We start from the raw sequence: 27519 nt of genomic DNA, 5'->3' as shown, positions 1-27519 counted from the left end.
AGTGTGTAGTTGGCTCCGGGATACCCATAAGTCTCTGGTTCAAAGATTTGAATGGACATTCTTAGTTTCTCTATGAATATTAATATTTCACTTGAGTTTTTGAATACTCATGGTTTGTGCTTGAAAAATATTCTCTATGAAGAGAAGAGTTTGTTAGGACAGGAAATGATCCTACCCAGATCCCAGACATACATCTGAGCATTAAAAATGGAGCCCTTGCCCTGAAATGTTTAAGCTTCCTATATTCTTCTTTCATTTGTGTGTATCAAGTTACTTGGGGGTAGCGAGACATTTACTGGTTTGTTGTTTTATTACCTCTGGCAATCGGCAGGTGATATTATTGATTGAAATACAAATTTGCACCAGTCTTTCTAACTCCACGTCTACTGCAGGCATTTATTCACCCTTAGCTCCCAGAGGAAAAATGAGTTGGTCTCTTTGGTGAAGGATTAAAACACCTGTATCTTTTTTGCTCTTTGATTATATTATTACCAAATAAAGTAATGCCTCCTTTGTTTTGCTTTGTAAAGGGAACTCTAATTGTGTCACCAACCTTGCAGAAATCTGAAGGTCAGACAACCCCCAAAATAATACAGCCTTGTATGTGCTTGTCTCTATATTCTAAAAATATTCAGTAAAATTTAAAGTTAGCAGCAAGTCTTTAAGGGAATACTGTAGGGACCATTAATCTCTGCATCTGCTCAGTCCCAAAAAAGCTTAGCTTTTCCCAGCCTGGCTTCTCTACAAGTGAGGGTTGGGACATATCATTTTGGCTATCAGCTAAACATATAGTATTTGATGTATATCATGGTATGACATTCAAATCCATATACATGATATATGTTTCTAGTATAATGAATACATGTTAAATGAGGTTTAATTAGTTGAGAGGCTGAAATGAGTGCCATCAAGGGTCAGGAACCGTGGCACAATTGAGGTATAGTCAAGCTTGTGTAACATTCCAGGTTTTCAAGTTAATAATAATATTTTGATCTGCTTGGAAAAGTAGCTGATTTCAAGTCTCCTCCTAAGACACATATACTAAAGTTTTCCCTTGGGAAAACGATGAACAATTTGTGAAATAAGTAAATGAAACTTTGGAACACTCTGGAAGCTAATCAATAGCTTAGACAGACTGTAGGAAAACATTACTAGAACTCAGAGGTGAGCCAGGAATGCCTTATGTTAAATTTCATAATGTCTCTAATATTATGATTTCAGCATGGAACAGTAGTTATTTTCATGATAATGGCCAGAATGTGGTTATACTTTGTAGTATTCATAGCAGAATTAAAGATGTTAATGGAGCTATTTATGGTATAATGTATGATAAATTATATGATATCAAAAATCCAAATTTAGAAAGTATTTCCAAGTTCTTAATGATCTGTTTTTTTAAAGCACAACAATGAAAAAATACATTTTTTACTGATGTATTCATCAGTACCTCTTTTATTGTTTTGGGACAAATACATGTTAAAAAGTTAAATCTTGATTGAATTCATTGCATTATGTTTTGACATGTAAAGGGTATCTTTCTTTTCCACAGTTAGCACAATTATTTTCATTCACTTTTTTTTCAAGCCAAAGTACATCAAATATCCAGAAAATGAGGAAAGGGATAGCTGTATGCAGCTCATTGAATTTTCAAAAAAGAAAATATGTAAATATTACTCAGGCCAAGAATATTGCAATCAACCCCTTCTTTCATAGCCTTTCTATGTATTACTGTCTATCTTCTTTCTAAATCAGTATTGTCATGACTTCTAACAGAACTTTTGTCTGTTTTGAATTCATTGCAAAAGGAATCATACAATGTGAATTCCTTTTATATTTAACTTCTTGGGTGAACATGGTGTGAAATGTACTCTGGCAGCTATATAGGTATAGCTGTCTTATTTTCATCACTTTAGAATATTTTATTATACAAGCTGGACACTGATAACTTGTTTTTGTCTATAATCCTAGTTATTCAAGAGGCAGCGCCCTGAGGATCATGGTTCGAAGCCAGCCTGAGCAGAAAAGTCTTTGAGATTCTTATCTCTGATGAACCAGCAAAAAGCTGGGAGAGGGGACATACATGGTTCAAGTGGCAGAGTGTCAGCCTTGATGTAATTGACCTATACGTCTTGAATATCCTCTCCTTTTTTCTTTTCCTATATTATAGTTTAGGAAGCTTAGCTTTCATAACTTCAAGCTCCCTGAGCTTTATTTAGCCACACTGCATTTACTGATGTGTCCATTATAGCCATTCTTCATTTCCATTCTAGCATGTTTTACTTTTAATTTTTTCCTTTCACCTTAAACTTTTCATTTTCCTGTTTCTACTATTCATCTGGTTTTGTGTGTTAACTGCTTTTTCAATTAGAGCTTGCCATATCCTGTTTCGAATTCATAGTCTGATAATGCCAGCATCTGTGACTTATGTGAATTTGGTTTGGATCATTATTTTGTGTCTGCGAACTTTTCTCTTGTGTTGAGCTGTGTGTGTGTGTGTGTGTGTGTGTGTGTGTGTGTGTGTGTGTGTGTGTGTGTGTACGTACATACATACGTTATTGTTTTAGAGGTGATATACAGTGGGGTTACTTTGCTTATGTTGGGTGAAGCTGGCTGTGTTGTTTTTAGCAGCAGATCATTATACAACGATTTCTGTTCCTCTGGCTAGGACATGGGGTGTGTTCAGTGATTCCTGCAGAGGGCCACAGGGGCCACACATCGGCTTCAGATTCATCGAGTGCCCTGTTTCAGAATCTCCCCTTCACCCTGGGATCCTCTCTAGATCCGATCTATGTTGTGCAGTTATTCCTGCTGCAATCCATTGGTATTCTACTGAATTTCTGCTAGTGTCCCAGTGTGTGCAAGGGATGGAATTTTTTTGTACTATTCCACATAAATTTTAGAGCTTTTATCTTAGAACTGTGATATTCACAAGTATTTCTCTAGCAGTTCCCCACTGCCCTTTCACCCTCTGTGGCCAGAGCATTGTTAATTTATTTTCTTGAAGCCCTAAGACCTGTTGATTTTTCAGGTGAAACAGGAAGGCTTGATGGAGGGGTGTAGAGTGGAGAGAAAGAGAGAGAGAGAGAGAGAGAGAGAGAGAGAGAGAGAGAGAGAGAGAGAGAGAGAGAGAGAGAGAGAGAGAGAGAGAGAGAAACGTCCTTTCCATTTGGCATAGAACACTGTAGTCTTCCTGGGAGACAAGACTTTTATTATGGGGGCCACAGGGCTTATTGTATAGTGATGACCTTTTCCTTTGCCAAGCCATATTCTCTGGGTCCTCACTAAGAGTTTGAAGGGGTCCTGAAGGCTAAGTCCAGAGAAATGTGGGGGTTCCTGTAAAAGTTGGGTCTTCAAAAGCTCTTCTACTCGTCTCGGTTTTATGTGTCTCACCCTTGGTCCTGAAGTGTAGATTCTCGGTGTCCTCACGCACGATTTATAGAGGCTGACAAAGTATTCTTATGCTTCAGGGATTAGAGCTAAAAATGTACCCCAAGTCTATTGAGATGGTCAAAGCTTCTACTCAGCTTCTATTTCTCCTCAAGAATCCTTCAGTCATTTCTGAAGAAAAAGAACCTGAAATGTGAGACTCTGGTTTTTTTAAATATACTTTCAGATGATAGACATTTAGTACTGTACTGTCTTTTTAGCTAACTCCTTATTTTCCATACCAGCAGGAAATTGTTCAGAATTTTCTAGTCTAGCACTTCCATAATGTGATTTTTTTTCATCGCACTTAAAGGTTATTTTCTATCTCAGTAAAAATTTAGTCTTCTGCAAAATTATGCCTATAATCCCCTAATATAATTGTAAGCTTTATGACCTGTCCATGTATCTTTCACAGAACAGTTTATTGCTGTGTGCAACAGTAGCCATTGACCCCAACCAACTTTCTATTTTTCACTGGCTGTTTCGCTGCTACTGCTGCCGCCTTCTTCTTCCTCCTCCTCTTCCTCTTCCTTTTCTCCTTCTCCTTCTCCTTCTCCTTCTTCTCCTCCTCCTTCTCCTTCTTCCTCCTCCTCCTCCTCCTCCTCCTCCTCCTCCTCCTCCTCCTCCTCCTCCTCCTCCTCCTCCTCCTCATCTTATCTGGTCCTTCAGTCTTCAATATTTAAGCCCTTTGATTTCAAAAGCACCGGAAACAGTAATAATTGACAATCTCTTCACATCTGTAGATAATGACTGCTATTTTCTCACTGAACTGTTAATAATCAGATGCCTCTTCAAATATATATATATATTTAAGGATCACAAACATATTTTCTGAAGGGTGGTAGAAACTAATTTCATACAAACAAAATTAGATTCTAGTTTAATTGTTTTTGAACTTGAGGGTTATTATGTATGATTGATTATTGGACCAATATTGGTATAATTCAGTTGAGATTTCTCTATCACAAAAGAGGAATTATATTCAGAGTTAAGACTGAGTCAGTTGAGTTCTTTGTAGCTGTGATTAGTGTCATGTTCAACATATGTAAAAAATATTCTTATCTGGATTTAAACGAGTGACTCCCACCGCCATTTTTCAGTTTTTTTTCTTTTTATTGTATTTTATTGTCAGGGTAATATATAGAGGGATTACAGTTACACTTCTCAGGTAGTGGGTACTTTACTTCTCCAACATTGTTACCCCTTCTCATGTTTTTGTCCCCTTTTCCTTCCTCCCACCCCTTCCCAATCATCTTGTTTTTTCTTTTTTCTTTTTTACTTTGTTGTTCTTCTTTTATACTTTTCCACACCATAGAACCTCATAAAAGACACATGTGGTACAGATTTATAACTGACATCATAAAACAGTGAGTTTTCTTTGACAGCATGTTGCCATGATTTATTTGGTGTCTGTATTTCAGCCATCTCTGTCAACACAAGTTATACTTGGATAGGTCATATGACGGTGTGCGGGTAGGTCACTGGGATCTCATAATAAGAGAGATCAATAGTGTCGAGAGGACTTTCATGTTTGCCTGCCTGTTTGTTGTGTTGAATTTCTCCTGATGCTACTGTTTATTTTGGCTACAGCTGGACTTTGATGTGAGAGTCTGCTATGCCACTCTGTTTAATGGCTCCGTCTTTCTGATTTACGATAGTGATGTTTTTGAGCTCTGAATGAATGGCCATTGGGGACTCTTTATATATCTTAGCTTTTATACATGCGTTACTCAATTAGTATTTGGAAAAGAAATTAGTGCTATTGTACCTCCTCATAAACTTTGGAATCAGCTAGGAAATACTTAAAATCTGATGAACACTTTAATTCATTAACTTCATCAATTATCATGGTTAGAATACTTTTTAAAATGATATATGAATACCTCATTGAGTTTGAAAATCACAAGTCTAAAAGAAAAGGAAAAATACAAGTAAGATTCTTTTATTTTGATCACGTAAAACATCACTTTTAATTTTATTTCTAGATATTTCATGTATTGGGTGGTACAAATGTTATTCTTTTATATTCTGTATCTATGAGGGGGGACTATTTATATGAAGAAGCCTTATTGATTACTGAATATTTGTCTTTCATTTTTATTATTCTCCAGTAATTTTGGGAAAATGTAACACTTAATACAATAATTTTTATCTATGAAAGTCAGCTGGTGGAGCTGAGTCCCAGTTCAGCAATAATCTAAGTTGTATTATTCTCAAACGCATAAATGCTTTTAAATATAAATTTTGAGATCAAGGGGAAAAAGCTTTAGATAATATATCACATTTCCTCTTGGGTAGACTGTTTGCGTTCAGGTTCTGTTGGAATGAAAGCTTTTGATGACTTAGCTAAATTATGAGCTTTGGAGTTAGAAAAGCCTGGAATTAAATTCCTGCTCTGCCACTTTCTAGCTGTGTGACATGAGACATATAACCTCTATAATTTTCATTTGCTTCGGTGGTAAAGGGAGGGACAAAAATAACTGCTTCATAGGGTTGCTGCAAAATTAAAGCTACATAATACACTTCAGGCCTATCGGCCATTTAAGCTGACAAGGTAGACCACCTTCCAAACTTGGAAGCTTGAAACCTTAACCTCCCAGGCATCGGTATGAGGAAGTAGGACTTCCTGGGAAGAAGTGAGGAGGTCACTGGGGCCATAGGAATAGAATGAAGTATATGAAAGAGACCCTGGGAACTCCTGTGCCTTTTCTATCATAGGAACCCACAGCAAAAGGACAGACATGGACTCGCCAGGAAATGGGCCTCATCTGACCTCATTCTGTCAAAGTCTTGACCTTGGGGACTTTCTAGCCTTGCACAACTAGAACTACGGGGAATAGATGTCGGTTTTATAAGCTACTCACAGCTTGTGGCATTTTGTTATAGCAGCTCAAATGGACTAAAGATCTTATTTTTGTCCTGGGAGGTGAACTCTAGTGAATTCATTTTAATTACTTTTCCCTTCCTGAAAAGTTTTCAGATAAAATAAGGAGAAGAAAAGAGTAGGATTTATTCACAAATCTGAAGAATGTTTAAAGGAAGAGTTAAAGACTATAAACACAAACTCAACAGGGCATACATTTGCAAAGCAGACTCCAGAGCTCCACCCAGATTTCACCCGTGAGATGGGAAGCCACAGGATTCTGTTTCCATAAAGCACTTCTTTATATTAGCCATATTTATATTTCTATGTAATATATCTCTATGTAATATAATGTGCAGATGTATATCTATGTAGAACATATAGATGTTACGTATTTATTAAATAATTCATTTATACATTTATTCAATATATAACCCATGTGTTTCTTTAAAAAATATATATATATATTATGTTTAAAAGCTAGCCAGGAGTGTGGCCTTGTGGTAGAGTGCTCACCTAGCATGCACGAAGCCCTGGGTTCGATTCCTTGGTACCACATACACAGAAAAAGCTGGAAGTGGTGCTGTGGCTCAAGTGGTAAAACACTAGCCTTGAGAAAGCTCAAGAACAGTGTCCAAGCCCTGAGTGCAAGCCCCAGACTTGAACACTACTTTTAAGAAGTTGTACAAAAGGAGTTGCCATTAACAAAGCCATTTATGAACACAATGCATCTTGGTCAATATTACTTCTTTCAACATTCTCCACTTCAGTTCATAATCTTTAAAAAGAAAGCACAAATGTTCATGTAATCAAATTTTACAACTGGAAAGAGACATGTAGTTTTTTCCCTCCCTCTCTTTTTCTCTTCCTCCCTTTTCTTTTATAACTGGAGAGAAAGTCTTGTTTTGTAGGATGGCTTCAAACTCATGATCTTCCTACCTCAGCCTCCTGAGTGCCAGCATTAGCAGCATGCCCCCCCACACCTGGCTTTTTGGGAATAGGAGCAAGTCTGGCCTGTGCACCATGTGAGGGCAGTGGACTCATTTGGTTGGTACATGGAAGCCCGGACATGTATGCTTTCCATCTACCTGCACTAATAATTGCATATGAACTGGGAATGGTGTTATAAATACCCAAATGGCCCTTGGCAGAAAAATGGCCTTGCCCCTGCCACATTTCTTCATTGAGTTGTTAGGGTATAACAAGAAAACATTTTCATAGTAGGCTCTAGGAAGCTTCCTAGGTGAAGAAAAATCTGATTTGGAGCTTTCATTTATCAAGTGGTGCAGCATCAATCCAATTCTTTGTGTGCAAATGTTCTGGAAAGTTTTCCCTCTAGAATGCTGACATTTAAAGCTGAATCTTGGTTACTTTATGTATTCAAAAAAAGTCAAGTGCAAAGCAGGGTGCTGGTGGCTCAGATCTGACATCCTAGCTACGCAGGAGGCTGAGATCTGAGGATCATAATTTGAATCCAGTCTGGACAGGAATGTCTGTGAGACTTTTATCTTGAATGAACTGCCAACAAACTGGAAGGAAACTGCAGCTCCAGTGGTAGATCACTAGCCTTGAGTGAAAGAAGCTCAGGTTCTGAAACCAGCGCGCACACGCACACACACACGAAGGCCCGAGGCATGGTTCAAATGGTAGAGCACCAGGAATGAAAAAGCTGAGTGAGAATAAAAATCCCTGAGTTTAAACATTGGTATTGGCATGAAAGAATAGATAAAAAGCATCAAGTGCAAAATAATCCAAATTTATTCACTAGCTTTGAACTCAATAAATAGTTATGTTGCATAATTTTCCAAACAGCAATGACATTAAAAGGTCATTTAAGGTATCTAGAGGGCTCCTAAATTGACACTTCTGCCGACTTTATCACTCAACATGCTTCCTGTTATGTGTTTTCTGTTACTTTACTAATTAGTGTACAAGTAATTCATATTCATACAAACCTCAGATTTGAATGAAATGTGCTACAAATCTCATGTCTTCCACATCAGAAAAATTCTAAGTGATAACCACTCATTGTTTTGAGTGTGCCAGGGAAAGATATTTGTGTTCCTTGGACAAAATATGCATTTCATATTCTTCCTGCTTTAAAAAACATTCAGAGAACTCATAAATCAACCAGAGTAGAAGGGTAAGGCTGGCCCCATTCCATTTCTCTCTGTGTCATTTTTGTCCTGGGACCTCTTTCTTCCAATCCATAAAGATGCTGAAATCATTGTCAGAGCATCGATCTAAATCTATGAATTTCTATTATTTTTGAAAAAAAAAGAAAGTAAGATCTTTTGAAAGGTTATCTAATTAATCATCCAGCTGTTCACTTGGCAAGGAATTGTAATTAGGGATTGTAATAGGGTGCCAGAGGCACCAGGAAATAGAATCAGGAGTATGAGAAGATCTGATTAGACAGCGTGTTGCTACTTATTAGAGCTCATGTCTGCAGGCTAGACTCTCAGACCCAGCTCATATTACCCTGGAGTACTGGTACTCCAATATTTGGAGTACTTGTATGCTGGAGTACACACACACACACACACACACACACACACACACACACAGGCACACACACAAACACACAAATAACGATCAAGCACTAATGATCCCTGAAGGTGTTACCCTGAAATCTAAGTTTGAGAAACCACTGCCTTACATTAAGCATTCTAGAAGAAACATTTGAATCAAGGACCGTGTACATCTCTGGCAACAGTGATTTCTGTAAATGGAACACTGGGTGCTGTGGATATGGTTTGGGCATGGGGGTTGGTTGGTGCAACCATACAGGTAATAGATCTTTCCTCCAAACTCTTAGTAAAAATGATATGTGTCCAGGGGAACAGGATAGAACTTTCTAGAAGGGAAAATTGACCAGTGAACTTGGGTCGAACTTTCTAGTCCATGTATCTACAGGATTAAACAAGGTTCTTAGCAATCTTAGTCTGAGTGTATGGTATGCAAAATAACAGCATTCTACAGCAATGGTAAGAAAAAATTTGGAGACAGGGCCATTTTTGTTTGAGGTGTGCCAGTTAACTGTCCTTGTCATAGAAGATGCAGGGCACATTTCACACAAGCTCATGTGATCTTTGAAAGGCATGGGATTGAAGAGTGTTTTGGAATGTTTGTTTTTTTAAGCTGTCTTTCCAGTCTACAGTCATAGCCAAAGGAGAACCACCTTGAACGAAGAGGCAGTGTTCTCAGAATTGTGGATGGAAGGTTCTCAGAGCCACTGTCTGGGTGCTTCTGTAGAATAAGATGCACAAGCAGATAAATAATCATGGAACCTTGAGAAACCCAGCCCTACCTTAATTATGAGAAATAAACAAAACAAGACAGTCAGATCTGCTTAGGGGAGGGGTTGCCAGGCCCAGACTTGCAATGAATGAGAAGAGCAGCTGGTCATAGGAAGATCTGGCCAGGGGATGGGCAGGGCTTCACTAGTAGACTAGACTCTTGGTGCAGGGCCAGGAGTTTGGCCTAGTGGTAGAGTGCTTGCCTACATGCACAAAGACCAGGGTTTGATTCCTCGGTACCACATACATAGAAAAATCTGGAAGTGCTGCTAAGGCTCAAGTGGTAGAGCTCTACCCTTGAGATAGTCCAAGGACAGTGCTCAGGCCCTGAGCTCAAGCCCAGGACTGGTAAAAACAAACAAAAAAAAAAACAAAGAAAAGAATTGACTCTTGGTGCATAGTTACTGTAGGATGGAGCCTGGCTTGGTGAGGGAAGTCCAGAAAGGTTAAAGCATGAGAGACCCTGGGGTATTTGCATAGGTGTTGGAGTTTTGTCCAAGAGGTAAGGGAAGCCAGTAGCATGCTATAATTGAAGATACCTTTACAAATCTTATTGCTGTTCAGTACGGGGAAGACATTGGGACTGGGGAGGGGCAGTGATGGCTGAGGGCCAAGCAGAGCGACTATGATTTTTTTTTTTAAATGATTTTGTTTGGGTTGGTGCTTGGCTTGAACGTGGACAAGCCTGGGTGCTGTTCCTGAGCTCTTTTGCTCAAGGCTAGCTCTCTACCTATTGGAGCGCCACTTCTGGTTTTCTGGTGGTTCATTGGAGATAGAGTCTCACTCCCAGCTGGCTTTGAACCACGATCCTCAGCTCTTGGCCTCCTGAGTCGCTAGGATGACAGGTGTGAACCACCGGTGCCTGGCTCTGATGTTGTTTTGCAAGAGGATGATATTTCATGAAACCCTATGGTCCTCGTTTACGTAAAGAGTGAGATTTTGCTTATTTACTACCACAGATAGCTTTTCCTATAATTTAGAGGGGCCTGTGGTCACTAAGCCTGAAAATGGGTATATGGAGGTATGGAGTGGGGGAGACGGGAGAGAACTATTGTTGAACAAATCAAATTAAGTTGATCACAAAATACTCAACTATTTTTCTTCATGCTGTATTTGAATTTTTGTGTATGCGTGGGGGGGATGGGAATTCCTGGTAAACGGATATATAAAGAAAAGCAGGTGAATGAACATTCTGCCTGAAACTTGGTGTTTGCATTGAATCCACTTCTGTCCTAGTGGCTTTTGAGATCCAGTCACCATACAAGGACTTTTGTGAATCGGCATTTTCATCACTGCTTACATCATTTTTATATAGGCGAAGTTTGAAGAATGGGTTGAGGAGGAGGTGAAGGAGGGAGGAAGAAAGAGAGAGGAAGAGGAAGAGGTGAAGCATCAATGAAATATGAGTTCTTGAGAACACTTGTGGTTCATGCTCATTCCTCCATTTGTGAAGTTCTAAAGTGTCTCATGCAGGAAAAAAATGGCGTTAGCAGCTGGGTGCTTTAGGAGCAGGGGTGTGCAGGTGTGCTCTGGGTCAGGGACTGCATCCTGATGCTGTGGGGAAGGGACAGCACCAGTGCTCTCTGCATAATGGTTTTCTTTTTTTTTTTCCTTTTTCTTTTCCCCTCTACCTTCCTGACCTTTAATTTCTTCACCTGCAATTTGTCTGTGCTGGCTTAGCATCATTCTAAAGGCCTCTCAGAGCTTTCAAATTCTGGACCGTGGAAGTCTAATTATGGGTCTTTGCAAAGTTTTATTGTTTGTAGTTTCACTTAGCAACTTGAATGTGTGTATTGGGCGGCGAGCTGATGAAGCCGAGCACCTGCAACCAGGGTGTGGCTCCTGCAGGCTGGTGATGCTTGAATGTTAATGAAGAAGGTGGGAGAGCGAAGGAATTGATACACATCCTCACTTTGCTCTATCATCCGTGGGATGAGCAATCTTTATGCTGAGCTACATCATAGGTTTTCAACATACCCTGGGGCTTGAACGCCAAGCTAGAACTCTACCACGTGAGCCATAGAGCCGCTTCCCCACGTATTTCCAGCCTTTGCTGAGTAGTTTATTGGAGATGGAGAGTCTCATGGATTTTCCTTCTGGGGCTGGTTTTCAACTGTGATCCTCAGATCTCAGCCTCCCGAGTAACCAGGATGACAGGCCCAAGTCACCAGTGCCCGGTTTAGAAGTGAGCTTTGTTGATTGAGGATATTATGGTCCTAAGCTCTTTTAATGTGTCTGATACAATTAAAAAATGCTCTTAGTAACATGGGAAGTTTAGGCAACTTTTGTGGATAGAGAGACTTTAGGACAAAACCGGGACTCGGGTTTCTCTGAAGAAGCTGGCACTTAGCCTAATGATAAAGCAAAACTGGCGTTGCCCATGGTTCTTCTAGAAGGTGGTGACGTGGATGGGGGTCTCCTGGGACACTGATTTCCTTCTCTCTCTCTTTTCTAGGGATTTTCAGGAAATGCAAATGCAGACAGTGTCGTGTACTCGAGGCTCCAGCCTTCTGTCAAAGCCAGGTTTCTGCGCTTCATCCCGCTGGAGTGGAGCGCTAAGGGCAGGATTGGGATGCGGATTGAGGTGTTCGGGTGCGCCTACCGTAAGTGTTTGTTTATTCAACACACCGAAGTCCACAGCAAATGACGTGCTTGAAAAGCCAGGCCACAAACCACTTTTCCAGTAGGTAAATAGGTTTCTGTACAACAGTCTCTTTTTATGCCCATATATGTCACTATTGACTTTCCTGTTCAGGTTCAACTTTTTTTTTTCTTTTGGTGCCAGCCCTGATTGATGTACATGCACACACACACACACACACACACACACACACACACACACACGATTGAACTCAGGGCCTAGGCACTGTTGTTGAGCATTATTTTTGCTCAAGACTGGTGCTCTACCACTTGAACCACAATTCTACTTCCAGATTTGGGTGATTGATTGGAGATAAGAGTCTCATGCATAGACTTTCCTTCCTGGTCTGGCTTCAAACCTTAATCCTCAGATCTCAATCTCCTGAGTATCTACTACTCTTCACATTTTAATTTAGAGATGAAATTAGCTTATAGATAGACAGATATTTGTGATGTATGCAAATTAGTTCTATTGAGTGATCAAAAATTTAGATATTAGAGCTTCTTCCCTCAAGGGGTTATACTTTGCTGGTGTTTCATTTAGATAGCCCTGAGTTTAATGAAAGAGACAGTGGTTCATTTAGTTTACTCAGTCAAGTGTTAGGAAACCAAAGAATGTTTTCCCTCTTTTGCCTAAAAATAAAAATGCCATGCAATTCCTTTTTCAAATATGCTATGCCTTTGGCATAAATTAATAGGAAAAAAGTAAAGACCTCTGCCAGAATCTAAAATGTGTTTGAAGTATTGTCACATGAAAAGAGAACAACCACAGATTTTACTTCATGTCCTCTTAATGAGGCATTTTATCTCTTTGTGGGGAAGGGCACACTGCGTTACTGGTAGTCTACTTCCAGCCACACTGTCCTGCTAAGACGTCTTTTTCTAGACAACAATGAGTTGGTAAAGATGGTCTACTATCATCAGATGGACAGTCAGAAGCTGAGAGTCAGTTGCACTTGCTTATGTGTCTTCTAGCAAACTCTTATTTTATCCTTGTTTTTAGCCACTGTAGTCTTTGTTTAAGTACTCTCCTTTCTCCCTGTCACTTTGTGATAGGATCCTAACGAGGATCTGCTTCGTTTTATGTACAACAAAGGGAAGCATGTCATAAAGAAGTCAAGTGGTTTGATGAAGTGATTTTCACTGTGTCTGGCCAGTAGCTCATGCTTCAGAGATTACACATGTCTCTTTGTGTATCTAGTGATTTTCTTTGTACCCACCTCCATATCAGTCAGCAAACTTGCTGTTCATTTTAATGCCATCAGAATAGTAATGATGATGATGTATTGATATAATAGTAATAGACTTATCAACGGCACCAACATTACAACATTAACAGCATTGATTTTCATAGCACTGAAAATACAAACTCTTGCATAAGCACTCATTGTATGTGCTTGAGAATTTAATATGTGCATTGTATCAAATAGCTTATGCTATCTCAAAAAAACCCTGGATTAATATTATCAGCTACTTCTGCGTTTGTCCAATCTGCTAATGCCAAAGTTTAGAGCAGTCGACTTGCTTAGACCACACAGATAGGAAGGGGCCAAGCTGCGTTTTCTGCCATGTCTGCCAAGCCCAGGGCCTCAAGCTCTTCCTCCCTCCAGCTGTTGGGAGTGCAGAGATAATCGTTGGAGAGCTTATGTCTCAACATCTGCCTGATGGAACTTTTGTGGCTTTCCTAACCCAGCTTAGATCCTCTGATTACACTAGCACCTCATTTCATAATTAGCATCCTTAAAAAATGTACTTTAAAATAATACTTTTGCTCTGCTAAGGTGCTGGATCTCAGAACCTGGACAGCTTGTCTCTGGCTGTGCATCATAGAGTCTGTCAAAAATGTATGCTACATGATGGATTGTCAAGAAAACAAATTCCAACAAGCTTTATGTTTATGACATTCTTGATTTATTCTGGGTGCTTAGCTTAGAAAAATATTTATTATAGCATAGTAGAGCTGATAATTATTGTGTATGTACTGTGTGTCACACATGTTTTCAAGAGACATATTGGAATTCAATCCTCATACCACTTATTTATTAGAGAGTAAACCGGGTCTGAGAGAAATTCAGCTATGTGCCTGATTTTGCAAATCAGATGCAAATCAGAAGCAGACTAGCTGTTGCTTTGGTCACATTGTCCAAGTGTTGGTGTTGATTAAGGCCCAGGTTCCTTTATGACTCAGATGGACTCAAATCATTCCTCACGCTGCTGAATCTGGCTTAGAACTTATCAGTGGAAGCTACCAGCTGCTAGATGTTGACAACAGAGAAAGCAAGATTAGGTTGATTTTTTTTCTCCAGACAGGAGATAACCATAAACAGGAAAAATGGTGTCAAAGATGGGTCTCTCTCTCTCTCTCTCTCTCTCTCTCTCTCTCTCTCTCTCTCTCTCTCTCTCTCTCTCTCTCTCTCTCTCTCAATGGGCAGCCATGGGCTTCATTATCATATTCATGCCCAATGAAGGAAGCCTCCCCTGAGCTTAAGTGAGGCCAAGGGATTTTCTGCAACCTGCCAGCCTCTGCTGCCTGTATCTCCCACCTGTGCCAATTTAATGTGATTCTTGGCTGGCTTTGCCGGAGCTATTCCCTTGAGAATTGTATATAGCAGAGTGGTTCACATCTCCTTCGGTGGAAGAAAGGGAATCTTTGAGCAATGAGGATCTCTTTCCAAGATCTTACAACTGTGTGAGATCTCAAATTTAAAATTAGTTATGTCATCACTTCCAATGCCCCTGCTTTTGATAAGTACATGAATCATCTCATAAATGTATTCACCATTTAAGCTGTGTACCAACCAGCATTTGCTAAAAGAGAACTGCATGCGTTGGGAGAAAAAATTAAATAGATATTTAATTTGTGGTACAGAAATTGAACCCTAGGGCTGGGTGGGTGGAGTAGTATTAGAGTGCTTGCTTAGCATGCATGAAAACCCAGGTTCAATTCCTTGGTACCACATACATAGAAAAGGCTGGAAGTGGTGCTGTGGCTCCAGTGATAGAGCGCTAGCCTTGAGAAGGCCCAAGGACAGTGCTCACACCCTGAGCTGAAGCCCAGGACTGGACCAAAAACAACAATCCCCACCCCCCCACACACACAAAAGAAATTGAACGTGGTGCCTCAGACATGCTATGCAAGTGCTTCTCCCATTTGATTTCAAATCCTCAGCCCTTGTGTCCAAATTTTGTTTTTGAGATAAGGTCTTGCTAGATTGTCTAGGGTTGTCTGCAAACTCAAATCTTCCAGGCCCTTGCCTCCAGAGTAAATGGGACTATAGGCAATTGCCTCTCCCTCTGGTTAGTGATATAGCTTCTTAATACAGATAGACATGTACAATGTTGAAAATATTATACCCACTGAATGCAAGCTGTCCTATCATAATATCAGGAAGGACAAAGTAGGCAACAAACTGAGATTAATATAAGAAAATATATGGTGGTAGGCTTTAGAAGATGATCTGGATCGCAGAAATGGTGCAGAGAATTCATCCAGACTAAGGAAAGACGTGGGTGTTGGAGGGCTAAATATAGAGGTTTGACAACTCCTTAAGAGGCTCTGGTTCTTAAATGTTCAAGACATAGCTGAGTCCCACCTAGGAAACCAATCAGTGGAGAAGGAAGTAGGCATACTGAGAACAGGGTGAGGGCACAGAACCAACAAAGCTTGCTCATTGCGTGTGGAGAGACTGAGTTACTGTCTTGGAAGGTTGCATCTTTGAACTGGGATAGGACATGGGAGAAGAAATAGGTTCTGGATGGCGAACAAAGACAGAATGAATTTCATTGTTGCCTCATTTAGTTCAAGTGCCTTTGAAATCAGAAAGGTTAGAATTCCAAGCTTCTGGCTTCCACATGGAGACTACAAACATACATAGATAGCATTATTGTTAATAAATCAGACTGTTCCACTTGTCTCACTGTGAAGAGTATAAGTATAAAGTGCTATATTTGAAAAATGGTAGTGTTTCTCTACCATAATTAAAGCAAGTCCTTTAGTCTGTTTTGTTTTCTTTTTTAGAGATTGTATACATTTTTATAACCAGCCTGCTGACACCTCCTCATGTGTGTGGTTCCTAAAGTTATAGAGACTCACCACCCTGTGATTATCACAGACAAAATGGCTATTGTGAGACCCGCACATAATTTCATTGCCCTTTTTCCCAACAAGATGGAGCAATAACTAGTTATGAAAGGACACTAAGCCAATGGGAAATCCATCTCAAAAAGCGTGTCCTACTTTTATGCCCGTAAACTTGAAGTTGTTTCCTGAGCAAGGAGGGGAGTAGAAGCACAATTTTATGGCATTGAATAGAAAGTATAAATTTTAGAGATCTTGGCCACAGCAGCTGTGAGCCTGGTTATAGATCCAGAGAGGAGCGAGGAAGGATGTAGCTGATGGAAGAGAGGAAGGATGGAAAGAAAAATCTTTGATGAGGAGGAAATACTTCTTGGCTAGATGATGCTCCCAAGAAAATTGTGGTAAACAAAGGCAGAGGAGAGGATAGCTGGGGGGGGGGGGGGGAAGAGTCCCTGTGCCTGAGTGGCCTTAGCATTGTGAATGAATTGTGGAGGTAATTGTCCTTTGTACACATTTGCAATCCTTTTTCTCTAGTCCTGTGTAGACGTCCTTTGTCTCCAGGCCATGTCTGGTTCTTCCTCAACCTCCCCCGCCTCCACCCGGGGCGGGGGGGGGGGGGGAAGGCAGCATAACGAGTGCTGTCCAACTGTACTGAATGAATTTCACTTCCTTTGAGGTGCTGTGATTTCATAGTTTTTACAGGATGCTCAGGGCAAGAAGTATGTACTCTGCCTTTATTTCTTCCACCTAGAAAGTTAAGTTAGTCCTTTTCTTTTTCTTGACATAGGAATCAGTTTCTGACAACTTCCCTAATTCCCTACTTTCAGGGCAGGGGATGTGTCCACCCCTTTCTTCTGCTCACCGCTCCTGTCTGAATAGTGCTGTCCTCACCCTGGAATTCACCATCGGGAGGGGTGGATGTTTGCATGGAAGAAGGGTGGCGAGGCTCAGGAAGGCTTTCCCCAACTCACTCAGTGGCACACTTCACCTCCAGAGAGGGAGAACAGAATTCAAAAGTTGTATGAGAACATATACACCAGTAATTAGTGTGATTGATTGCTTAAGTGAAGACTGTGTAAGAGAAAAGGCTGAGTTCTAATACGAGAAACATAAGCCCATTAGAAAACTCAAAATAACTTTTGGAAAGTATGAACCTAGAATGGCGCACAGGAAGATGGCGAGACTACTCATTTTATGGCCGGGATGTGACTCGAGGAAGAAAGGAAGGGTCACATGGCAGCTTGCAAGGTCACGGTCCCGTTGACCAAAGGACATCCCCTAGGCTCCGCCTCTTCAAGTTTCCAACACTTTCTAGGGACACTGAAGGCCCAACACATAGCAGCAGATTCCAATTTAGAATACATGCAAGGGCAGCGTGAGAAACGAACATGGCAAGCCACAGATATTCACTGGAATGAGAAAAAAAGAATCACTGAAATCACTGAATCTCTGTTTGGAATACTGATCTTTCATACTTTGTGTCTGGCTAGGGCCGAAGGGGGAAAAAAAATAAAAGAAGAAAAAACAGCAGTGAATTCATTATAGTTTGAAAAAGAACAGCCATGATTGAATCTATTTATTGAGCAACTCTTTTGTGCTAATTGCTAAACCTTGACCAAGGAATGTTAGACATAGATCTTAATCTCAGATTTTTTTATTGGTGGAGAAAACCTATTTTATGTCACCATTTACAAAAGAGGATCGCTTTTGGTCAGCTTAAAATCCTGAGTATAAATCCTCTCATTTTTGCGAAGTTTATTGTCTTAATATTTTAACTTGATGATAACAGGAATTCTATTACTATAGCAATAGAACTAGCTATTATAATAATACAGAAAGTAAGGAAACGAGAGAAGCCATCAGGATCTTGTCAAGTATTTAGGGCCAATTAAAGAGGCTCTCTCTGGACAAAATGGAACTGTCATAGCATCAGTAAGAAATAGTAACTACAGAGTTTCAAAAGATATGAAATATATTTAACTGAATGAGTTTGTCATAATAATTTTTGAATAGTTCTGTTCATTACCTATAATAGACATCAAAGACCCAACTCCTTATTTTTGAATACTGATGAAGACAAAACTATAGATCCTAGACTTTTCCTGTGTAATCTGTACCAAGGGAATCAAATAGAAGAGAATGTTGTTCTTTTTTTTTCAGATAATGAGAGTATTTAGAATCTTGGGAACTCTAAGTAAATGAGTGACTCAAGATAATGGTAAATGGGGCTGAAGCTGTGGCTCAAGTGCTAGAGTATCCACTTAACAAGCTTGAGGTCCTGAGTTCAAAGCCTATCATTGCCAAAAAAAGGAATTGAAGCAACTTTGTACAATTATTTGAAGATAATAAAAAGTTAAAAAAAAAAGCAAGTGGCAAGATAACTGTAAATGTTTACAAAGGAGATGATTTGCTTTTGCCTTTTAGTTTGTCAGGGCAGGAGAGCTTTTATTTGGTTATCCCAATTGCCAATAAACAAGGGTACATGCCAAATAAAACATGTTTATAAAATAGATACAAATCTCTGAAGTCCAATGATTTAAAAATGATGAAGATGTGAAAACACTTAATATTTTTTCCAGGGAGATTCACACTCAACAGCTTGTTTTCTTTAAGGCCCAAACAGTAATATATATATATATATTTTTTTTTTCTAGGCTGGAGAGAAAAGTAAATTCAAAGTTCACAAAGTGGTTTGCAATTGAGAAAAGAATATTGTAAAGACCAAGGTCAGAGCAGAAAAAGGGCTAGCCAATGTCTGTGCAGTTTTCACAAATCTTTCCACTTATTGATTTAATTAATTATTTTATCTTTTTTATTTAAAAAGTTAAGTTATTATATAAAAGGGTTTTAATTCTACAGATCCAGTTATGAGTACAATACATTTTGACCAATGTCATCCCTTCCATTTTCTTCTCCTCTTCTGTTGATTCTTGATATTCATATAACCAAAGTGAATTAGCCAGAATTTCAGGAGACCTTAGGAGCCAGGAAGTCGAAGTTCTAAAAAAATGTTAGGCCCTGCTTAGCGCTGTGAAGAAATACCTTTAATTGCAGAGAGACTTGTTTAAGCAACAGTAAACTTTAAACTGGAAGGCCATGAGGAGATTACTTTAGACCTTACCTAAAGACTGATCATTATGTCATAGGGTTAAAGACAAAACCAAGACAGACCTGCTCCAACAAAACCTAGAACAAAACTTCTCTGTGTCCAAAGAGTTCTTGTTCCCTGTCAGCCAGTTCCATTTACTTCTTCATTGCCATGATCTTTTCTGCCTCACCTTGGCTTGTGTGTGTGTGTGTGTGTGTGTGTGTGTGTGTGTGTGTGTGTGTATTCACTTACATCCCTGATTGCGAGTCTAATTTAAATATCTGTCCAAATCACTCCAGAAACTCAGTTCTTTTCTTTTCTGCATCACTTAATCTGGGTACCTGGGATAGTTTCCCTGAGCTTTTCTTTTATAAAGGCAAGATTTGTTCCTCTTGTGTTCCTATGAATAGAGTGTAAATGAAAAGAGAAAGCAATGAAGTCTATCAAAACATATGATGGGCTGGCTTAGATTTGCATCTGGCCTCTTTACTTCGGGAGTCCCATGAGGGCAGGATGGAGTTACCATTCTAATATGACCCCCACAATAGTATTTGGCTCACAGTCTGTGTGTAATAACAATTTGTCAAGTAGATAATTAAAAGTACGTTGGCTGGCCATGATATAAACTGAAAAAAAATACAAATCACTAATTTACAACACTCACGTAGTATCAATTGATGAATGGAGAGAGCTCTCTCTAAGATGAGCCGGTGTTTGAAAAGGCTACCCAAATCAGACAAAACAGTAAATAATGAAGCCTTCTGACATTTCTGCTTGGTACAGGCAACACCTTCCTGTAAACATGAGAAGCTGGAGTTATCCTCTAAGTGTTCCAAATAAGGAAACCAAGAGTCGTCATCATTTCAAGTATCTTGGGCATCATTCTTTGTTTATTGCAAATGAACATTAGAGATGGAGGTGAAGCTTCTTTTCTCCTGGGACACATGATAGTCGTCCATATTGCTAATGCCGCCTATTTGGAAAGATCATTTAGTTGGTGGCAATCATGTTTGTCGAGATAAAGACCATAGTACTTTGTTACTGCTCTTAACTCCTTCTATTAGAAACCCTAATAGTAAAGTCACATTTCTCTGTGGTTCTATGCAGGCCTCACTTCTGCCCCTTCTTCCTTCTTATGGTCTTAATTTTAGTTGTTTGAAACTTAAGAGTCTCTTAAATCATCCTGCGCTCTTTTATGCTACCACGCGAAAAATAGTACAACCTATTTCCTGTAGATTTCTTGAGTGCTTGATCTCTCCCCTCCATGGTTTAAGAACCGGTTGAGTAAAGCAATACTCAAGTGCCCATACATCATGCTGGTGCTTGAATCATTCACTCTGTAATAGTTTAATAGTGACTCAGTCTGATTTATGTTTCTTAGAAGTCCAAATTGGACCTCTGTTTGTTTAGTAATTCATGAGCAATAATTTTCAAATAAGAAACCAGTATGATCTGTGTTTAAAGCTGACTTCAGATTCAGCCAAGAAAAATTTTGGCTTATGCCTCCTTTCTCCAGCTGATGAAAGAATCTAAATTATTATTTTGTTCTTTGATTTTTTAAAGGTATAAGTCTTGTCCTATTTGTATTTTGGGTATGATTCCCAATGAATGAATATTATGTTTTTTAAGAAGAACCCTTTGATGACCTTTAATTGAAAATGAGTTTACTCTTATTGAATTCTGGTTTCCTCTTCATACATTTTTCTTGCCAAATTTTTCTCTTTTAAGTGTTTTAGTTATCTGAACTCATTAATAATGCCTTAATTCACAGTTTAACTGGCAGAGTCAATTCATCTCTGAAATATCTTTCAGGGTGAGATTTTTTTTTTTGCCTCCACAACTTTCTGCAAGCACCAATGATGCTATAAATCAATAAAGCATATTCATTCTCACTGGCACAATTCAGTAGGCAATGGGGTTATTTACTTTCAGAGAATAGCTTTCTGTAACTAGCTGTATTTCTGTAACTGTAGCTGTTCTGTCAAATAGCTTTCCCACTGTCATCTGCCACAGAACCACGCAGCAACCTGTATTTCTGGCTCCCAGGTTAGAATCCCAAAGGCCCTAATTTGGCTGGTCTTTGGCAAAGCCAGGAAGGACACTGACTGTTTCATGGAGCCTCAGAAGAGAATTCTTCTCAATTGATTGTGCTGTGGCTGGACTATCAAGCTCAATTGGAGAAATCATATTCTTGATTATTTTTCTTAGTAATCCATTTGAGAGGTGGGAAGGAAATTACTTTTTGCAAGTGACAGCTCCTCAAAATTCAAGAACCCTCACATCTCTGGAGCAGGAGGAAGATGAAGAAGAAGAGGGTGGAAATACCAAATGGAGTCGAATATATGACAACAATCAGCATGTTTGCATTGGAAATAGGCAGGGGTGGAGGAACAGTGCTCTGTTCAAGGACATAAAATATCTCTGCGATTTAGTTGACATGCTTCTCAGTGGCAGAAACAGATCAATTCTCTTCTACAGCTTCCAGACCACTGGGGACCCTGCCCTGATCCAGAAGCAAAACTCTGAACAAAGACATAAATAATCGCCTGGCGGGGATGCGAGTCTTCTCCAATAGACAGCAAGCTCTTTGAAAAGAAAATGTGTGCTCTGTGTGTGTATGCATTGTTCTGCCTTCCACTGTGTTTCTAGAAGCTTTCCATAAATATGTGCAGCAGGAAGGAGGGAAGAGGACCCATTTCAAAAAGATTTCTTCTGACACAACTCCCTGAAAGATGTTTGGATATTTGCTATGGGAAAGTTTTCAATTCCAGAAGAGATGATAGTTTCACATCATGTAAGGGACATTTGCTCTGCCTAGAGTCACGAGGGGAGTGAATCTGGGGGTAGGGCCTGCAGTCCTGGGGAGCTCTGCTTCCTTTGAGCCTCGCTCTCAGTGAGCTGAGTGGAGTTGGAGACATTGACCAAGGGTGAATGACTCAGGACAGCCATAGTTTCTATAGGGAATCCTCTCAGGCAGCAGCTGACTCAGGAATAACCGGCCACAGAAACCCTTGGCTGGGCCAGAAACAATTCTTGCCACACAACCATTGGTAATCGTTTCTTCAGAAATGCATTGCTTTTGGGGAAGTACAACAAAGGTGTTTATTTGATTGTTCTCATTCTTCCTTACCTCCTTTCCTGCTCAGTGTTCTACGAATGCATCAGTAATTGCATTTGTCTTTGGAGTTGTGAACTTGTATTGATGGTCACGTGCCAGCTTCTGAAAATCGGTGCAGAGATGGCATTCTTGGGATGTGAGGAAGGCCCTGTTGCTTTTCTCATTTTGTGGGTGGGAAAGCCAGGCCCAGCAGTTATGGAACTTCCCTACGATGGAGAGAATAATACCCCACAGAACGCAATCATCCTTGGAACCTGCAAAGATGGTGGGTGCGTTACCTTAGACAGCAAGAGTGCTGTTGTAGCTGTGGTTAAGTTCTGGATCTTACCGTAGGGAGCTGGTTGGTTTATTCAGATGGAGCCATTGTAATCACAATAAGAGGTTGGTAGATGATGGGAGGAGGAAAGGGGGAGGGAGAGAGGGGGGGAGGGAGAGAGGGGGGGGAGGGAGGGAGGTAGAGAGGGAGGGAGGGAGACAGACAGACTGAGAGAGACAGAGACAGACAGAGACAGAGAGGGAGTTGATGATGTTATGTGAAAGGTGTCATGTGTGGAGAAAAGAGGTCATGAACCAAGGAATATGAGTAGTCTACCATGTTGTAGATATTTGGGAAGAAAATGACACCTGCAAACACCTTGACTTGAGGACTTTAGGTTTCACAGAAATAGAAGCTAAAAATGTTGTCATGTTCTCAGTGACAATGTTTGTGGTTTCTTGTGAGAGGAACAACAGGACAGCCTGGCCCCTGTCCAGGATAGAGCCATGTTCCCGCCCACAGCGACCTTGGGCCTTGGTGCTGTGATGACATTGCAGTCTGCACTGTTACAAGTGGCTCCAAGGTCAGGGCATGACAAAGTCACGTCAGTGATAGTTATAGTAACCCAAGAGTTCAGTATATAATTAGCATAAAAATGAGCAAATTTACAATTAGAAAAATCACTCTTCCTTTAGATCAAGTAACCAGTTTCCTCTTAAAGCCTTTGATTGAAGGTGTTTTGGTGGTTTTATTTTTTTTCTGTTTTGTGACTGTCACACATTTTTCTCCCTCCCTCCCTCCCCCCCCCTCTCTTTCTTTTTTTTTTTTTTTTTTTTGCCAGTCGTGGGCTTGGGCTCAGGGCCTGAGCACTGTCCTTGGACTTTCTCAAGGATAGCACTTTACCACTTGAGCCTCAGCACCACGTCCGGCTTTTTTCTATGTATGTGGTACCGAGGAATCGAACCCGGGTCTCTGTGTATGCTAGGCAAGCACTCTACCACTAAGCTAAAGTCCCGGCCCTCCTCTCTCTTTCTTACTCTCTTTCTTTCATACTGGGGTTTCAACTGGTAACCTCATGCTAGCTAAGCAGTGTGCTCTTGAACTCACACCCTTGTGACTTCACTTGGCTCTCTCTCTCAAGGCTGGCACTACCACTTGAACCACATCTCTACTTGTGACTTTTTGCTCATTCACTGGAGGTAAGATTCTCTTAGTCATTTCTTCCTAGGGTGGCTTTGCATTAATATTCTCAGATCTCAGCCTCCCGAGTAGCTAGGATTACAGTCATGCATAACAGCCAGACTACGTGAGTGTTGTTTCTAACGAAACAACATGAAGATTCATGTTCCTTTCTTAAACTTTATTAGACGATTTTTCTGTATTACCTGTATGTTTCTTGACTTTTCCTGTACTGATAATGTACTTGTGTTTTTTAAATATATTTTTATTATAATTAATGGAAGGGTTACATTATATTCACCAGATAGAAGGTGTATTACTTCACAAACATTGATACCCCATCTCTGTCTTGGTCCCCATTTCTCTCCCTCCCACCCCCACCCCTCATCTTGATTTCCCCCTTTCCCTATCCAATTTCAAATAACCAAATAAACCTATATACAATATGTCAGATAACAAGGTAAAATACTGTAACCATATGAGATAACCAAGGGACAGCAAAAGAGATGAGAGATAACATAGTATGTTAAGGACAACAATCACTCATTATATGGCTTTTGTTCCTATATCCTAGAGGTCCTTCCATCCTTTCATTTAGCGTCATACTATATGGCCTTCTGTATCTAGGTTTTGCTCTATTGTAAATCTCTTCTAGGAGAGCCCAAGGTTTCTACTGATTATGACAAATGAGGGAAACCATTGAGCCCATGTTCCTTTGAGTCTGGCTTACTTCACTTAATATGATTTTTTTCTAAGTCTTTCCATTTCCTTATATATGGGGCGATGTCATTCTTTCTGACTGCAGCATAGAATTCCATTGTGTATAAATACCACATCTTGTTGATCCACTCATCAACTGAGGGGCATCTGTGTACCTGTGTTTTGAATGATGCTTAGCTTCCACATGCCCTCCCGTGCCCCCCAAAAAGAGGGCTATAAATATGCATGTGAAATCTGTGACTGGGTCCCTTTCCATATGTTGCTGAATTCACTCCATCTGGATTTCTTTCTTTAAAACTAGCTGTTGAAAGAATGCCTCTCTGGCTGGAGTTTGGCCTAGTGGTAGAGTGCTTGCCTAGCATGCCTAGAGACCCAGGTTCGAGTCCTCACTAACACATACATAGAAAAAGCTGAAAATGGTGCTGTGGCTCAAGTGGTAGAGCTCTAGCCTTGAGAAAGCCCAAGGACAGTGCTCAGGCCCTGAGCTCAAGCTCAGGACTGGCAAAAAAAAAAAAAGGAAAAAGAAACAACGAACACCCCTCTCACTTTTACAGCGGAGCATTCAATTGTTTCCTGCCATTGGGATTTCTTACCAGTTCTTAGGGTTTCTTCCCTCCTAGGGAGTGGAACAGTGCAGGAAGACAAATCAAAGCCTTTGGAAGTTCAATGCTCCAGGAGTGATCTCGTTTCTGGGGAAAGGTCTTAGATATGAGAACTGTAGATTACTATCGATTCCTGAGCAGCTGCAGGTTTCCTGACCTGAGAGAGAACTTTCTCAATGACCTTCACCATGGCCTTGGTCTGCTTGGGCAGGGCACTGGTTACAGTGTGACATGGTTTTATGAACTAATTGGTTCATTGGAGAAACATGGTTTATCTTTGCTTTACAGAAGCTCCCAGAGGGCCTAGGCCCTCTTCCCTGAGTCACATGTTTATCCTAGCCTGAAGAGCACCTCGTCAAACATGATGGGATTGAAGCCTGTTCTATCCTGACTTCATCCATAGTGGCATAGACAATTCCACACTTGTTAAGTTGGTGAGCCTTTAGAATGACTCGTGCTTTCAATTTAATAATGAGACACCACATCGTTTCTGTGAGCATCCATTGCCCAAAATACTTTCAATTATGTTATTTTACGGAGGGAAATAGTCTGGCCACAAAAGCTTTAGGTATGATAGAAGACAAATGTGCCTATTGTAATCTAATAATCATAATATAAAAACAGTGCAAGGGGAAAATAGTAGGCTGAAGTAACATAGGCTAAACCTTTTATGGGGGGAAAAGAAGTCTCTTGGTAGCTAATTCCCCAAACAGTCTTCATTTAAAATGAAATCATTACTGGGGTAGTTGCCTTGAAGCAATCCGTTAACTCAGAGATAACTGCATCGCTCCAAATGTGTCAGCATTTAAAGTCTATTTTATCAAATTTGTTCTTAATTTATTATAATCTAATAATCGCAGAACACATCATTTGTACTCAACACAAAGTTGTTTTTCCCCCTCTGTGCATTTATTCAGCTATATAACAAGGTGTAATTGTTTAGTTAACATGATTCTTTCTGAAAAAATGCACTATTTATTCATGTGTGTTTGGCAAATGAATTCTTCATAATATATTAGGAAGATACATGGAAAAAAATCAAACTTCTACATTGTCAAGAGATGGCAATGTCAAATAGTGAAAGCAATTGGCACGATGGTACTTTTGAGACTTGATGGAGAACAAGACTGAAATGTGTGTGTTGTGCCATAAGTAGCTGGGATCATTTGTGTTGAACTAAGGCTGTCATGTTACTTTGTGAACTGGAAGAAGTCAGCTGGCCAGTTGAAATACAGCTTCACATGTTATTGGGTTTCGCTAGCCTCTGCATTTATTTCATAAATATATACTCGAATAATTATCTTAAAGAAAAGAAATTCTTTGATTTGTAGAATATAGAAAATACTGCTTGGGGAGATTTACAATAGAACCAAATCTAGAGACATTAGACCAAATAGTACAACACTAAATGTAAGGAACTCTAGGATAAGGAAACAAAAGCCATATAATGAGTGACTGTTGTCCTTAATGTACTGTGTTATCACTCATCTCTTTTGCCATCCCTTAGTTATCTCATATTGTTACAATTTTTCACCTTGTTATCTGATATATTTTATATGTGCTTAATTGGTTATTTGAAATGGGATAGGGAAGGGGGGAAATCAAGATAGGGTGGGGGGGAAATGGGGACCATGTCATGAGAAAGGGTATCAATGTTTGTGAAGTAATGCACCTTCTATCTGGTGAATATAATGTAACCCTTCTATTAATCACAATTTAAAAAAAGGAAAAAAAGAATAAATTTGCAATAATGAGAGAATAAAAAAAAATACAAATGCCTGGCCAGGTGTGGTGGCTCATGCCTGTAATCCTAGCTACTTGGGAGGCTAAGATCTGAGGATTAAGGTTCAAAGCCAGCCTGCTAATACAAAGCTATGAGACTGTTATCTCCAATTAATCACTGAAAAAGGGGAAGTGGGGCTGTGGTTTAAGAGTAGGGAGGTAGCCTTGAGCTGAACATCTCAGGGACAGTACCCAGGCCAGAGTTCAAGCCCCATGACATCCCCCTTCCCCCCACCCCACAAGCAAATACAGATGCTTGGGTCTGTATTATTTTCAATGGGTAGAAAGCAAATGGAAGGGATGCTTTGCCCAAATGCATAAATATGTTTGGGGATTCCACAGACCGGAGTAAATATTCCATTTTTTCTTTCTATTAGTCTTCTGTCTCTGACAGGATACCTGACCTGCCTGATTTTCATATGAATTACTGAAAAGAAGAAGAAAATTGTAGCTAATTTTGCCTTTTGA

General features: G+C 39.9%; 1 protein-coding gene across 1 annotated transcript in view; it reads left to right on the top strand.

Annotated features, from left to right (window-relative positions):
* The window catches only part of Cntnap4 (contactin associated protein family member 4), a 219936-nt gene that overhangs the window by 98996 nt on the left and 93421 nt on the right, over window positions 1-27519 (top strand). Inside the window, exon 4 of the mRNA XM_090357257.1 lies at window positions 12044-12191. Coding sequence (XP_090213383.1) covers window positions 12044-12191 — 148 coding nt within the window. The remainder of the gene's footprint in view (window positions 1-12043; window positions 12192-27519) is intronic.

Source organism: Megascapheus bottae, chromosome 24 (assembly GCF_031878675.1).
Source record: "Megascapheus bottae isolate mThoBot1 chromosome 24, mThoBot2.hap1, whole genome shotgun sequence".
NCBI lineage: Eukaryota > Metazoa > Chordata > Mammalia > Rodentia > Geomyidae > Megascapheus > Megascapheus bottae.
The sequence above is the reverse complement of the archived record's forward strand: the minus strand, read 5'-3'. Positions and strand labels throughout refer to the sequence as shown.